Source organism: Nothoprocta perdicaria, unplaced genomic scaffold, assembly GCF_003342845.1.
Source record: "Nothoprocta perdicaria isolate Ctin4 unplaced genomic scaffold, notPer1 scaffold_35, whole genome shotgun sequence".
NCBI lineage: Eukaryota > Metazoa > Chordata > Aves > Tinamiformes > Tinamidae > Nothoprocta > Nothoprocta perdicaria.
Window position 1 is genome coordinate 3,788,157 of NW_020455588.1, and position 14,660 is coordinate 3,802,816.

Sequence of the window (14,660 nt, forward strand, 5' to 3'; positions counted from 1 at the left end):
CAGGTAATTTGCAGGATATTCATTTTAATAAAAAAAAAAAAAAAAAAAAAAATGACCAGGATCAGCAGTAGTTTGTCTTTTTCCTTTTTGGTGGGGTGGTTGTAAAAATGACAGTGGGGAGTCAGTGCTTACATTTTATTTCTCAAAATCACAGTTCAAAAGAGGGGGACATTTTTGAGCTTTCACAATTAACTCAAACCTGACTAAGGAGGTGTTTTTGCTCTCTGCTTGCTGCTAGATTGTTAAAAGGGATCTTGCTGAAGGGATGTTGGATGCGTGAGCAGGTCAGCAGGAGCCAGTGCCTGAACTTGCGTGACAGAAGGAATTCAGCTGGGTTCTTTTGCTGTCGCATGTTAGGTGCAAAATAAAAGGCAGAGGTTTGAATTTGGGCCTTTATTTGAAAGGATTAGGCATCTTTGTACTCTCTTTCTTTGTCCTTCAACTATACCTTGGAGGAGATTAATTCCCAGCAGGCATTAGGTAGGAATTCCCTTGCTCAGAGAGAGCCCATGCTCCAAATCTGAGGCTGCTGCACATGGTTAATGAAGCCAAGTCATTTTGAGACTGTATGTAGAGATTTTGGAACAAATCAAAAAGTTAAATTTTTTTAAAAAGAACGAGGGGACTGGAGCTCTAGAAGGGGCAGCATTCTGCTGTGGTGAAAGCTTGCAAGCAGTCGAGTAGCCGTCTTTAAACTCTGTAATGGCATATAAGCCTGTTAAATACTAGAACTAAAGCAATGAATGAATAATGATACAATATATAATATTATTTAATGAATATGAATAATGTTTCATTATATTTCAACTGAATGTAGAGTTTAAATAGCGTGCTCTCATTTGTAAGCCATGTACCCCGAGTCCCAAGCAAATAGGTGTCTCAGGGCTTTATTTTTCTAATTCTAAAGTAAATACAGTGGCGTTGTCTTTGTTATCTAGCTAAACGTGATAGCAAGTGCAACACGCAAAATAAACGTCCTCAGCCTCTGGTGAATTTGGGGAGTATTGAGATGTGAAAGCGCTCGCAGTAGCCAAGGCTGAGCTGCTGCATCCCGAGCTTCCCGCCCATCCTCTGGGAAGCCTCGGAGCTGCCTTGGGCAGCGAGTTCCGTAGCTGCTGGGCAGCCCTGGGAGCCCCTGGCTTTGGTGCCAGGGTGTCTCCTAAGCCACTCGCCGGCTGTGGATCATACACCTGGGCACACAGACAGGGCAAAGTTGCACTGGAAGCCAAGTCTAAGGCAGCGTGTGGAAGGAGATCTCCGTTTAGGATAATTTGGCTGTTTCTACCAGAAAACTTTGTAACAGGAGTAATACAAGTGATTGTTTTTATTCTTTACCAGTCTATATGTATTTTGGCTTTTGAACTTCAAATTGCCATTATAAAGCTATCATGTACAAGTTTTAAAACAAAAGATACATTTAAAAGGCCAGGAGCCACTGTCAGGCATTAATTTGCACCATTAACTTTGTTTGACGTTGGTAAATAAGGATAGGAAAGATTTTAATATGACTTTGCTATATGTGTGCAGCCTATAAAAGGCAGTGGTAAGCGCTGCTACTGGTCTGATTTCTGGCACAAATTCTTCATGGAGTATTAGCTTTGAGATAAACATGTTTCTGAGTTACATCAAAAATGCATTTATGCCTCTTGTGCAATCTATCCCTCCATTACATTAGACTTGATAGTAAGCGTTGCAGCTGGGGTTCTTAGGCCAGAAGTTACCTGTGACGTCACAGGTGCTAACTAATAGCTTGGCACCTATAGGAGCAATAATAGATCTCCCTCCGTTCGTTTGGATGTTGCTCCATTTGCACCCCCATAAAAGTCTGAAAATACTTGAGAACAGACAAACTGAAATATGTTCGAGTCTCCTCCCTGTCCCCACCCTCCCTGTTTGTTTTGGTGGGTTTTTTTGTTTTTTTTTGTTTGCTTGTTTGTTGTTCTGATTTTCAGAAGTGACTTATGTTTGGAGGGCATCAGACATTATTGCTTTTGGGGTGTTTTGCTGTGCTGCTTAAAAGTTGGTGATATTTCAAATTGTAAATTCCCAACCTGAGAGAGAGACAGAATTGCAAATTTGCTTCTTAAATTATAACCTAAATAATAAATTAAGTAAAATGTTCTCAAAAGAAGCAAATCTTTCCCAACTTCCATTAAAATTCATGTAGTGCAAATTCCCAGCGATGCCAGACTTGTTTTTAAAGCCAGTCTCTGCAGTCGTCTGTGCTGTAGTAACACGAGGAAGCTTAGTGCTCAAGACCTTGTATTGCAAAAAGAGATACTGAGACTGTAAGGGAAGTTTCCTAGTAGAGGGAGGAGGATTATATCATTTGTATAAACTTTCTTTGTAAGGTGACGGATACTTCATTTTTCCCCTCACTCCGAAATGGTTTCCTCTGTTTTTTTCCTTCCGCTTGTTATCTAAGGATTTGGTCTTTCTGGTGCTTTTGGGTCCATGACTTGGCCCTTTGGAAGCAGCATTTGTTAGACAGATAATTAGTGCTTATTCTGGTTGGGGAAAACTTTGTTGTATCTTTTTCGTCTGGATAGTACTGACCATTTCTTGATTTCTTTCATCATTTTCCCACCCTTTTGTGCTCTGCCTCATTTTGTTATTTGGTCTTATCTTCTCTCCAACTTTTTCCTCTATTGCCTTAGCCTCCCTCTTTCCTACCTCATATGGAACATAGGAAGCAAATCAAATTATTGCATGGAAACTTTTTTTTTTTTTTTAAATAAAAAGGTCATGAAATGAAATTTGAGTTAATAAAAAAGTTAATTATTGAAGAAATGATTGATATATTGGAGAAATCCAGCCTCAGTGATTAATGTGTTTCTCTTTCTTGCTCCATACTACCTAAAACCATTTTTCACCTGGTGTCTGTCTATATGGCTGTTGAGGAACAGCTCGCTGATTGGGATGAGTCTCACGTAGAGGGTAATTCGGGCTTGCCGTGCGCTGAGCTGTATTTATGGAAGGTTATAATTTTCTTAAAAAGTAATCTTTGAAAAAGGCATTTGAAGACAATACTTGTAAATTTGGAGAATTAAAAATTGGAGAATGTATAGCTTAATGTCTAGGTTAATTATTCTGTGTCCAGTTCAGGCATGTTTGTGTGCACAAAAAGTAAGAATGTGTGCTATTTTACAGAAAATGCCTTTCTTCCTGAGGATGCCCAGGGTGGGAAATAGGGCAACAGTAATTAGCCAGCTACCTTGAGTCTCATTTATTTATTTATTTAGCACGTGTGGTCTTAAAATACTCTTGCTTTGATTGTGATTGAGCTCTGTGTTCATTAATACCCTGCCAACCTTGTATTCAATCCATTATGCAGAAGGCAGGTATCAAATTCTGTGTATTTGAGCTAATGTTACGTGTAGCTGCAGACTCGCAGTCAGAAATTTGGTCTGCCCGGGATCGATACTCCCTTCTTTCTGCGCTGCCACTTCAGTTTTCGTCTGCTTTCTTTCTGCATCGTCACCTTTGCTTCCAAACACTGGCACTAGACATGCACCCAAACACGCGGTGCAGTGATAGGACGCGTGTAGCCACCAGCACGAGATGAGAAGCTGCATCCACATTTTGCTTGTGTACCTACAGGGTAGGTTTCCTTGATCTGTTGCTGTTTACTGGTACAGCTGCTGTGCTTTAGTGAATCAAAATGTTGAATTTCAAAGTGCCTGTCAGTCACACAGAGCTGGAAATACATAGTGCTCATCATTACAGCAGCTGAGAATTATTATGAGAACCTAGCCAAAATGGTTTAAAAACACTTTCATACACCAAATTTATACAGGTGAAAATGTAAATATAGTGACAGATGTAAATATTTACAAGTATTGACAGGGATATTCTTTTTTTACTAATGCCTACTTTATGAAAATACTTGAAAATAAAGTCTTGGATCAATTTTTTGGTTTAAAAAAATTTTATTTGCTAATAAAATACTTTATGATGAAAATATCTATCTTAATCAATCAAACAAACAAAAAACCCTGAGATTTCTTAATTAAGAATCACAATATAGTCCCACTTTTGTCATGATCCTTTCTTGCGTTCAAACACAGCATTTGTTTCAGGTCTGAATGTAGGTACCAGTGGGAGGAAAGTCTCTCTCGAGGTAGCATTTGTCAACTGCAGCAGCGCTGTTTTCATTCTTTCCTCAAGCTAATGTGATTAAAGGATACATATATTTTTTTCAACTTCTTCTATTTGCTTACTTTAGAGTTATATCCATCGTCTAAATGTCGCTTATTTTGATATAAAACATAAAAGGAAAGAAAACTTTTTTTTGTGAAGATTGAAGGCTTAAGATTGCTTTTAACTCAGTGCTTGAAACTGAGTAGCTATCAAGACAAGAGTAAATTGAAATGTCAAATACATTAGAGAATGATGATACAGTACATTAATAGATGTTACAGTTATTTTTATTGTTCTTCTAGAATATTCAACTTCCTTAACCAGGCCATTTGGGGGGAGATTTTCTATCTGAAGTTCAAATGCTGATTTTTATTATGAGGATTTCTTGCTGCTTCACTTTTAATGGCTAAAATTAATGCTTTTCCACAGATGCTTCATTTTTACAAATTCGTATCAAAATACAAATTTGAAACAACTCTTGGCTCTTATTCTGCTGTTATAAAAATGACACCATTTAATTGCACAGAGACAAATAAAGACTTCCAATTTCTAGTGCCAGAAAAACAGTGTCATTTTTCATCTCCAGAGCATTCTGTATGTTACAGATTTTGCTTTAAAGAAAGCATTGTGATGTTCAGTTTGCGTAAAATTAGGTAATATTCCCACTATATGAAGGTTCAATAATCTTGCTGTTTGAAGGAGAACTAAAACTAGCATGATCTTCCCATATTTCTTTAATCCAGTAGGGAAATGGTATTAACGTTGGAGTAATTTTGTATACTTTCAGATAGTAATAATTAAAATGTTTCATGATTTGTACAGATAAACACAAGGACTGCTCTGGTGTAACTTTACATCTGACACATCAAAAGTAAGTATGTGTGAAAATCTTTTTCTATTTTGAAATCTTATTCATCAGAACACAAGACATTTAGCCCCTGTAGATTACTTTGAAAGATGTGAAATAAAAGTATAAAAAGTAATGCTTAATCCCATGATGTATGTTAATGTTATTTTACAAGACATATATTATCTCTTGATAAAACGTGCTCTTTTCACATTAAGAAACTTGAATGCTATCAGCATTGAACTAAACCAATTTGGAAGCTTCTTATTTAGAAATCTGTGACAAGGATAGAAATTAAGTAGAGGGTTATTTTGTCTGAATCTACATGCTTTGCAAAAGATATTTTAAAATTGTAGCTCAGTATGACAGAAGTGAGGGAAGAGCATTTGCCGTAATTCCTTTCTGTTTGTCAGAAACAATCCAACATTTAACAATAGGTGGTGTTGAGTAGCATTGCACATCATATCACGCACAGCAGATGTCTGCTCTTACAAAGGACTTGTTTAGCAGAGCTTGGGTTTTGAATTACAGGCAGCCTTTGATTGCTGGAATGTATCTTATGATGTCTGTGAACACTGTAATACCACCAGGTGAGAAAGGTAAGTTGTAACCCTGCAAAGTGATAATGTAATTTTAACCTCTGATTTCTGTTTTGTTTTGTTTTGTTCTGTTTTCACCTGCTGATTGTGGAAAAAGAAACTTAGCTGAGACTTGAGGACATGTGGATGGAAGAGTTGATTGCTACATGAAGTGGATGATTAAAAAGAATTTAAAAATGTTCTCATAGTTCTAGGTGAAATTCTAGGTGCATTTGTGCTGTAAATTTTTAACTTTTGAAAATTCCATTTTAATAGATGAAACTCCTCATGTGAGGATCTTTTCCTGTGTGCCTAGGGTTAAAATGTCAATATGCTGAAGAAATATTGTGGAACAAGATTTTACTTGAAATTCAGGTTGGGTTTGGAAATATTTCTTCAAACTGGCTTGGAATGTTCAATTTGAAGCAAGTTGAATAATTTATATGCGATCCTGGGGTTTTAAAAGAGATATCTGAGGACTCTACCCCTCCCAAGTACAGCTTAGTTCCCTAGTAGGAGAAGGTGGTCAAATGCTCAACTGACCCCAAGTGTTGGCTCAATTCAACACCTTTAAATACCTTTTTGGGGAAATTAATTGTTTATTTATTTTAAAGATAAGTTGCAATTTAGCTTATTTTGCTCCTCTGTATAAAATTATCAAATTGATTTTTTTCTTTCTGTTGAAGTTTTTGATTAATTCAGTAATTGCATTGAAGCTGTGGGAGGAAGGAGGAGGAACAAAAAATAGTTCCATCTTCTGATGTTCAATCACATTTGCAGTCTTTTAAATAATGCATCGTCTGACATAAGCAGTAGTGAGTCAGCCAGCCTACATGTATACATATATCTCTCTAGGAGATATCTGCAGAGTTTTCCTGGGCTTCTCCTTACCTGTTGCTTCTGCACCTACCATAATAACCAGCCTGTAGATCTTGTTTAAACAGCTGTGACTTGCCCAAGGCTGCATCTAAAAACAGGACTCGCAATAAGCCTAATGTGAAATTTAATATATTATTTAAATATTAGTACTTCTTTATAAACTTTATCAGTATGTTTTGAGTTCCTCCTCCTGGTTATATTGACTGATATGTGTATGTTTAATTTTGGATGTGTGTCATTGCAGGAAGTCATTTGCATGTGCCTCGTGTTTAGTGTATTTTTGTTTTTCTTCCTTAACAAAAGTCTTGAGGTAGTGACTATAGAAATGCAAGAAGCTATTCAGCATCTTCTAAAATTCTCTTGCTCATTGTTACTGTACTTTTTGCATATTTTTCAACATGAAATACTGTAGTTGTCATTTTCTTCAGTTCAGTGAGTAATGAATTTAAACTTGTTTATTGCCATCATATTTTAACAGTGGTTGATGCAGATATTGCCTGCCATTACAAAAGATTTCCAATGCACCTCTTTGCCTACAGAGTTCATACCCACAGACTAGGTAAGAGCTTTACTGCAGTACTAGGAATATCAAGCATTTGTTAGAAAAATACTAAACCTCCAATAATGGGGTTTTCTCAGAGCTGCATTTGAGGCTCATCTGCACCTTTATATGTCATAGGTCAAGTAGTAAGTGGATACAGAGTGAGAAATGGTCAGTGGACATTGATTGGTAGACAGAGTCCACAATTACCACAGGTAGGTGGGTTTTTTAATTTTATTTTATTTTTATTCTAACTTATATAGTTTAATTGATATTTATTTAAAACTAAGCAGCTTAACTAGCACTTCTCTATCCATAGGATTTGCATCTTTTGATGTTCACTAGAAATGTGCTGTCATGATGTCATGATGCAAAAATAATGTGTAATGCATGGGGGCTCAGGGTTTTTGTAGAGGGAATTAGAATTTTCCAAGTACAAATTTGGGCATTTACTTTTCAGACTTGTTGCACGAGTGTTTTCATGTGCACATTCATGTATGTAATGCAGGACACTGTCACTAATTCTGATGGCTCGTGCTCTCTTGCAGGCTTTCTATCCTGTGGAGCATCCTGTAGATATTCGTTTTGATGACATCCTTGCAGCTAGATGCGTGTTCAGTGGTGAAGGCAGAACTACTGAAACACATATAGGGTAAGTTTTCTCTGTTTACTTCATTCTTCTAACTTTTCTCTTTTTTTCCAAAGTATTTACTAGGTGCGGAAACATATTTGTTTCTTGTTTTACAACAAGATGATTGTGACAGGCTGTTAAAATTTTGCTCTCCAGTGTCAAGGGCTTAACTTTTAAGCATATGCTCTACAAAATTTATTACCTTTACTTACTTTGCTGAAATGTAAAGAACATTTTTCAGGTGAAGCCTTCCTGCTCAACACTGCTTAGATGTATAAAAGTTGAACTGTTCTGTGCTTAAAGTACTGGTTTCACTATTCAGAATTTCAGTTCTATAAAAACATATCTTTAATAAGTTGAAGATATTAACTATTCAAAACAAAGTAATGAATACTCATAACTTGAATTTCAGAAAGAAAGCTTATGCAAGTTTGTAAATTTCTTATAAATTCTGGCTCATTTTGAAATCTAACAGAAAAATGGAATAAAATTTTTCAATATAAATATCTGCAGACTTCTATGAAGAACAATTGAATCATAGTAACAGAAATAGTATATGACTAGTATTTCTAGTATAGAAGCAATATATGACCAGGTAAGGAGAGTATCGGTGGCTGCATTAGATACTTGTTAATCCGACAGGCTGAAAATAGTGCAATCCGTATCTTCCCCTTTCTACATAGGTTTAATAGAAATTCCACCATTTAGGAAAAGATTCCTAGATTAGGTTCACATGTCTACAACAAAATTTAAGATTAAATATTAAGTCTTGTTTGGATACTCAATCCTGTTTCATTATACCAAACTCGGTGTTGATAGAATATCAAGATCTAGATGCCCTTCCAGATTTCTGTGGCTGTGATGTGAAGGTGGTGTACAGGGATTTATTTTCCTTTTTCACTTGCTCCTCAGCATATCTGTTCTTTAAAGTCCTTCATTCACAGAACTTATGTTTGCTCAGTAGTTCAATATCTAATGGAAAGCACCTGTGTTGTCTGTGTGTCTACTAAAACTGATATTGACAGAATATTTATTTTATTTTATTTTTTTTTTTAAGAGTATAAACATTTTAAAATTACCAACTAGGAAATGTTTAGAGACAACCAGCGGGTGTCATCTGACTTGCACGTCCTCCTCCTACTGGGCTTTTAAAGGGGAGCCAGTTATACTGACAGATACCGGAGCTCAACAGCAAAGGGGATGATTTCTAAAAGCTGAAGCAAAGCCTGCCAAGCCAGAGACTGATTTCTCTGCTCCCCAAGGGACGCTAAATTTTCAAAGCCTGGAAAAAAAACCCATTCCCCTTTGGAAAGCGCCTGGGCTCGCGTGTTCCCGCCTCCCTCCCCGCGGCTGTGTCACGGCCGTTGCTATGGAGAGCGGCTGGATGCCGCGTGATGCCTCCGGAGCAGTCGGCACTGACGTCTTCTGCAGGCAGCTCATAGTCCACCCCCGTATCTGTTCGTGAGAGTGGGCTCACAAATTAGCTGTGATAGCTAATTAAAAATCTTAATGTGAAGCCCTGGATTTGGCAGCCCCTTCTGCACAAAGCCTAGTTTATTCCATTGCCAGGCTGGTAGCTATGTACGTATGCAGCCATGTGGCCCAGGGAAGCAACAGAAGCTGGTGGCTTTTATAAAGAGGCCATGTATTCGCTGCTTCATAAAATAACATTTTTCAGAAAAATTTATATTTCACACCAGCTGTTGTTTTTTCCTCAAGGACAGGATTATGTAGCAATACAAAAGAGCCTTTTCTGTTTCAAGCCTGTGCATAATACATACCAAAGAACTTAATTTTGCTAGTTTTGGATCGTTCCTGCTTCACCAATATTTTTGCTCACAGAAGCTAGTGACAAAGCCACTGTCAGGATGGCTGTGCTGTGTCATCAAGAGGTACTTAGTGCCTTAATATGTGATGGAATGAAGTATCACTGCGTTGTGACCAAGGTAGAGCTGGGCAATAAATGCATGCACTTGACTGTTTAAAAAGACCTTCCTAAATGATAGCTACTGAAATTAAACATTTGAATGGGGTTTTATTTTGAATTTGCTGTAGATTGACAGAGAGGTATGTGTATGATAGAATAAAGGGTACAGTTCATCTTCTTTTATCAGATCATATACCCAGTTGATAACACGCTGAGGAGCGACTTGCACTGGAGAGAAGAGAGGGAAGGAAGGAAGAGCAGTATAAATACATGTTGATACCATTTTCTTTAGAATCAAAACATAAATCTTGTGAATTTCTGAGAAACCTGGGGAAATCTGGTAAATCTGGAATTTCTGAAAAGCCTGGTCTTCTCTGGTATAGATCAAAATCAATTTCAGTTGCCAGTTCCCTGCAGTGATTCTATGCTGTGTTTTATGTGGGACTGATAACACTTCCCTGCAACATTTTAATACTAGGTTAAGTAAGTTATAAATGAATAACAGAGATACTCAGAGCTATGTTTTTCCTCTTCTCCTTGATCTTTTTTTGTGATGTTTAGGGGAACAGCCAATGATGAAATGTGCAACTTTTACATTATGTACTATATGGAAGCCCAACATGCTGTCTCATATATGACCTGTACACAGAATGCAAACCCTGAAATGTTCAGGAACATTCCACAGGAGGCAAATATTCCTATTTCAGTCAAGCCTGATATGCTAAAGATGGCACATGGACATCATGAAGGTGAAAATAAAACCTTGGAATCCATTTTATTTAAGCCATTTTTCATGGATACGTTTGTCTGTATTGCTTTAAGGTGCTAAATTTTCATAGAAAGGAAATGGAATACTGAATAAACCCCTTGTTGCTAATGGTAGAGCAGCATAAGCATCCACGTTAGCAGGGATCCTGCTTCTGTTTTGGGGGAAAATGTCTGCTGTCATTTTTCATCCTTTTCATCTTTTCTTCCATCTATCAATAGTTTTTTTTTTAATAGCTACATGAGCAGTTTACCCAAGACAGTAACTTCTTTACTATGCCAAATCTCAGTATGTTTCTTCATAACATGTTAGCTCTTGTCCATTTCTTTTGAGGCTGAAGTATGACATTTTCATTGTATTTTAGGTCATGCTGCCCTGATGTAAACATGCTCATGTTGTGTGTTTTATTTTATAGGAATGTGATTATGTTAAACACTAATATGCATACATCTTGCCTCAGAAGTATTTTACAGGAATAGGATGGCTGTTATATCTATATAGTAAAGTACAGTTCTATGCAGGGCATTAAATAACAGACACACTATAGTTACATCAGCAACTTGGAAAAATACTAAGTAGTAATGGCAAAATACTGCTTGGGACAGAATTACGTTGCTGTTCATTCTCGAATTAATTCTCTTGGAGCCATTGGGCAATCCATTGCTTACTCTAGATACTAAGACTCCTAAAAGTGCATGTCACTCCAGATATTAAATAATTGGATGATTATCTGAAAAGCACAGAAACACTTTTATCTTTTTTTTTTTTTTTTTTTTTTTTTTTTTTTTTTTTTTTTTTTTTTTTTTTTTTTTTTTTTTTTTTTTTTTTTTTTGGCTGGCATCATTGGCTTGAGATGGCCATTTAAACTGAATTTTAAGCACTGATCAAATTAGTTTGGGCTACCCCATCCCAAAGGTTTTGTGAAAATTAGAGCTTCATGCAAAATTTCTTGGCAATTTTGTCGTGCAGATTGTCTTCAGTTTGATTTAAATAAATACAATACCATACACTCCAGCTGTAGAATGGGTCTACCTACATAGAGCTAGATTGGCAGGTAATTGTATAGGTTTAAATTTATATTCATACCCCTCTTGTTTCCTTGTTAAATGCACAAGTCTAAATCTTTTATTTCTATTATTTTAATACTGCACTGCTTTATGCCATCAGTATAGATAAATAAAAATAACAAGTGTCGGGAAAGTGGGAGTATTTTTGCTTGTTTTTGTTTTATTCGTTCTGGATTTTTTCCATTTTTTCAAAAATGATAGTCAATTCGCTCACAAAGGTTAATATATTTCATTTTATTTTACTTAGAGAGCAAGGATGCTGATAAAAGTTCTTTGCTGCAGCAGCCCAAACGAGAAGAGGAGGAGGTTTTAGATCAGGGTATGTACTTTTTTATTCCTCTATCAAATAAGGGACTCATAAATTTAAATACTGGCTAAACATATCCTGATTGTTAACAATTACTGTAGTTTTATCTGTTTAACAACTACAAATTAACATGTTCTGTGTGGTTAATAATATTGGCCTACCGCTGATTGTCTCTAGCCTTGCAGGTAAAATTTATTTGTGCTTTTTCCTCCACTTAGTTTAATTTTCTAAAGACAATTACAGCTTATCTATAGATGTCCTTAGCTACACACAGAAGCAGTGGTGGTCCTGCGGGATGAGAATTCAATAACTATTCTGTCATGTAATGAATTGTGAGCTGCCATTAGTCCTTCTCCTGCTCATTCTTAGTTTGCATTACTGTGTATGTATCAGCTGTAATGTATGTATGAATTCTTTGTGCTCATGCTTTAGTACTAATCCAACATGCAGTGGCTTGAGCGTGACATGCTTGTGTTCAATGCTGAAGCCTTTTTCCCTACCTTTGCATATGCCCAAACATACATGCACAAATGCATACTGCATTTGGCCCCAGAAAAGTCCATGACTCTTGTTTTAATGCTTCTAGGAGAATGATGAATGTTACTTAGTTATCAGAGACATTTTAAAATATGAGTGTATTTTAAAGTTCTTGGGGAATATATGTCAATAGGTGCATATTGGTTTGGTATCGACATGTTTTTTTCTTTCCCTCATTTACTTACGAGTCCTTACTTGATGCTAGTTTGATACTGGTTTATCTGAACATTGTTGGGCTTAAAAGAGAATAACAAATCAGGACTGCCAAGAAAGAATGGATTCATAAAATATACATGAAAGGCAGGATTCTGAAAAGCACATTCAGCCTTAGCCTTTTTCTTGTGATATTTAAATAGTAAAATTCTTTTCACATTTAGTGAGAGGAAAAATTATGCTGATGCTTGGTGCTTCTGATAACTTCTTCCAAAGGGGCTAGCCACTGTATAAAGTTAGCTCAAGTAATTAATTTAGTTGTGCAAAATCTAACTTCCAGAGTACTAGAGCATCTTGACTAAAAGCATCTTAACCTATCAGAGACAATATTTACAACTCTGTATTTAAGCCTTACCCTAGACTACCCAAGGTGAATACTTAGAGAAATCCATGTAGTTCTAAAATTCCTGATATACTCTCCTTGATTTTTAAACTCATTCCAGGGCACAGTGAGCTAGCCGCTTATAGATCCAGATTTATGCTGACAAGCAGCTTTATGTTCCTGGTAAGCGCATTAGTATCGGATTGAAGTTCTTGTTATCGGTGTGTTTGGCTGGTCATTAATGTTTGAAAGGAAATTAGTTTAAAACAGACTTTTCTTTTAAAAGGTCTTTGAGTGCCTTTGGGAGGAATCTCAGAGCCCGGTGTCTGCAGTGCAGGCTCGTAGGCCGAGACCGTGACTTAGGCCGCGTCCTCCCTCGTGTGGTGGGTTGCTATGGAAACAGACCTTGCCGTGGGCCTTGCCCGCCTCAAGCGGGCTGGGATGGCGGTGTGAGGTGTGGAACCCCGGAGCTGCAGCATTGGTTTCATCCCGCCCTTAGATAGCCGTTCAGGGTAGATTCTCCCCACGCTTGTAGTGGCTTAGTGCTGGGTTTATGTCACTGTAGCTCTGATTTCAGGTGGTTTGTGTGCATATAAGCAGATGCTGAGGAGGAAAAATAGGATCAGGGGTTTTGATGAAGGCACTTGGGGTTTTATTCTTTTCAAAGAGAGAAAGTTCTATTGCTGTTTTCAGAAGTGACTGGGTACACTGGGAAAATCAGGTGTCTGAAAGTGATACATGAAAATCTACCCATAAAAATTGAATCAAGTGGGAGTCCTGCTTCTCGGACGCTTTGGTGGGGCAAAGTGGTTGATGTGATTACGTTGCCAATTTGCCCCTACCTTCCAATAACTTGAATAAGCCTGACCCAAATCTGAGAGAGCTCTTAAAGACGTGAAGGTTCCTCATGTTGGGTGCAGGCAAAATCCCCAGCCCCTGTGTGTTCCCATGCGCAGGTTGCACACGGAGGTAGATAATAACTCTCCTGAGGTAAAAGCCATGGAATATATTTTCCTTTTATGGTCTGGCATGAGAAACTTTATATAAAGGAGCTTATCTTCAAGACACAAATTCACAAAAACTCAGGCTTTGATTAGCTCTACTGCTGCTGAGCTGTTGCTTACTAAATTCAGCCTTTGATTAGCTCTGGAGATAGCACTTCAATGGATGTTTTTTTCCATAACTCTGTGTTTTGCCTCACATATTTTAACAGATTCTTGTTTTCTTCCTGGATGACTCATTGTAGCAACTTCATTTTTCCCTTCTTAGCTTCAGATAATGAAAATAAACACTATTACTTCTGAAATGCTGTTTAAAAAAATGCCCTGCAAATACTTGCAAATCTGGGGAATAGAAAAAATAAAGGATGATCGATGAGACAGTTTCATACTAAATCTGTGTGTTTGTCTCAAAGCAGACGTTGTCTCTAAGCTTAAAAAAAAAAAAAACTGCTCTATGAAAGTATTTCTGCCAGCAGTGTTTCTATAGAATGGATATATAAGTGAATGAAAGAACAGATTGAATATTGAATGAATAGGTATATAATGATTATATAAAATGAAAACGGAATTCCTGCCTATAGGTGCTTTCTCCTACATGCAGCCAGTGTATTATACAGACATCTCCAGAAGTTACCATGGCTTTTGCTGTAACTTCTCATTTCACACGTGAATCCATTCTGCCACCTCCGCTAATGAGAAGCGCGTTAATAAGCCGTGTAAATATGTTGAAATAAATGGCAATCATCACAAAGGGAACCATCATTCAGCACAAGCAAAGCCGACAAAGTTGAATTCCTTTAATGTTAAAATTAAACAAGACTTACTTGCCGTAATGAAGCCGACCTTGTTATAGGGCTTTTGAAGCATTAATGGCAATGTCAGGTGAGCAGAAGCTGTTGATAGA

At 37.1% G+C, this 14,660-nt stretch overlaps 1 protein-coding gene across 3 annotated transcripts in view; it reads left to right on the top strand.

The window, feature by feature from the left end:
• PAM (peptidylglycine alpha-amidating monooxygenase) overlaps nucleotides 1-14,660 on the top strand; it is a 69,818-nt gene that overhangs the window by 27,233 nt on the left and 27,925 nt on the right. For all 3 annotated transcript variants that reach the window (XM_026044065.1, XM_026044066.1, XM_026044067.1), the window contains exons 7-13: nucleotides 4,963-5,011; nucleotides 5,519-5,586; nucleotides 6,923-7,003; nucleotides 7,124-7,200; nucleotides 7,534-7,637; nucleotides 10,105-10,292; nucleotides 11,624-11,695. In XM_026044065.1, the coding sequence (XP_025899850.1) occupies nucleotides 4,963-5,011; nucleotides 5,519-5,586; nucleotides 6,923-7,003; nucleotides 7,124-7,200; nucleotides 7,534-7,637; nucleotides 10,105-10,292; nucleotides 11,624-11,695 (639 nt within the window). The remainder of the gene's footprint in view (nucleotides 1-4,962; nucleotides 5,012-5,518; nucleotides 5,587-6,922; nucleotides 7,004-7,123; nucleotides 7,201-7,533; nucleotides 7,638-10,104; nucleotides 10,293-11,623; nucleotides 11,696-14,660) is intronic.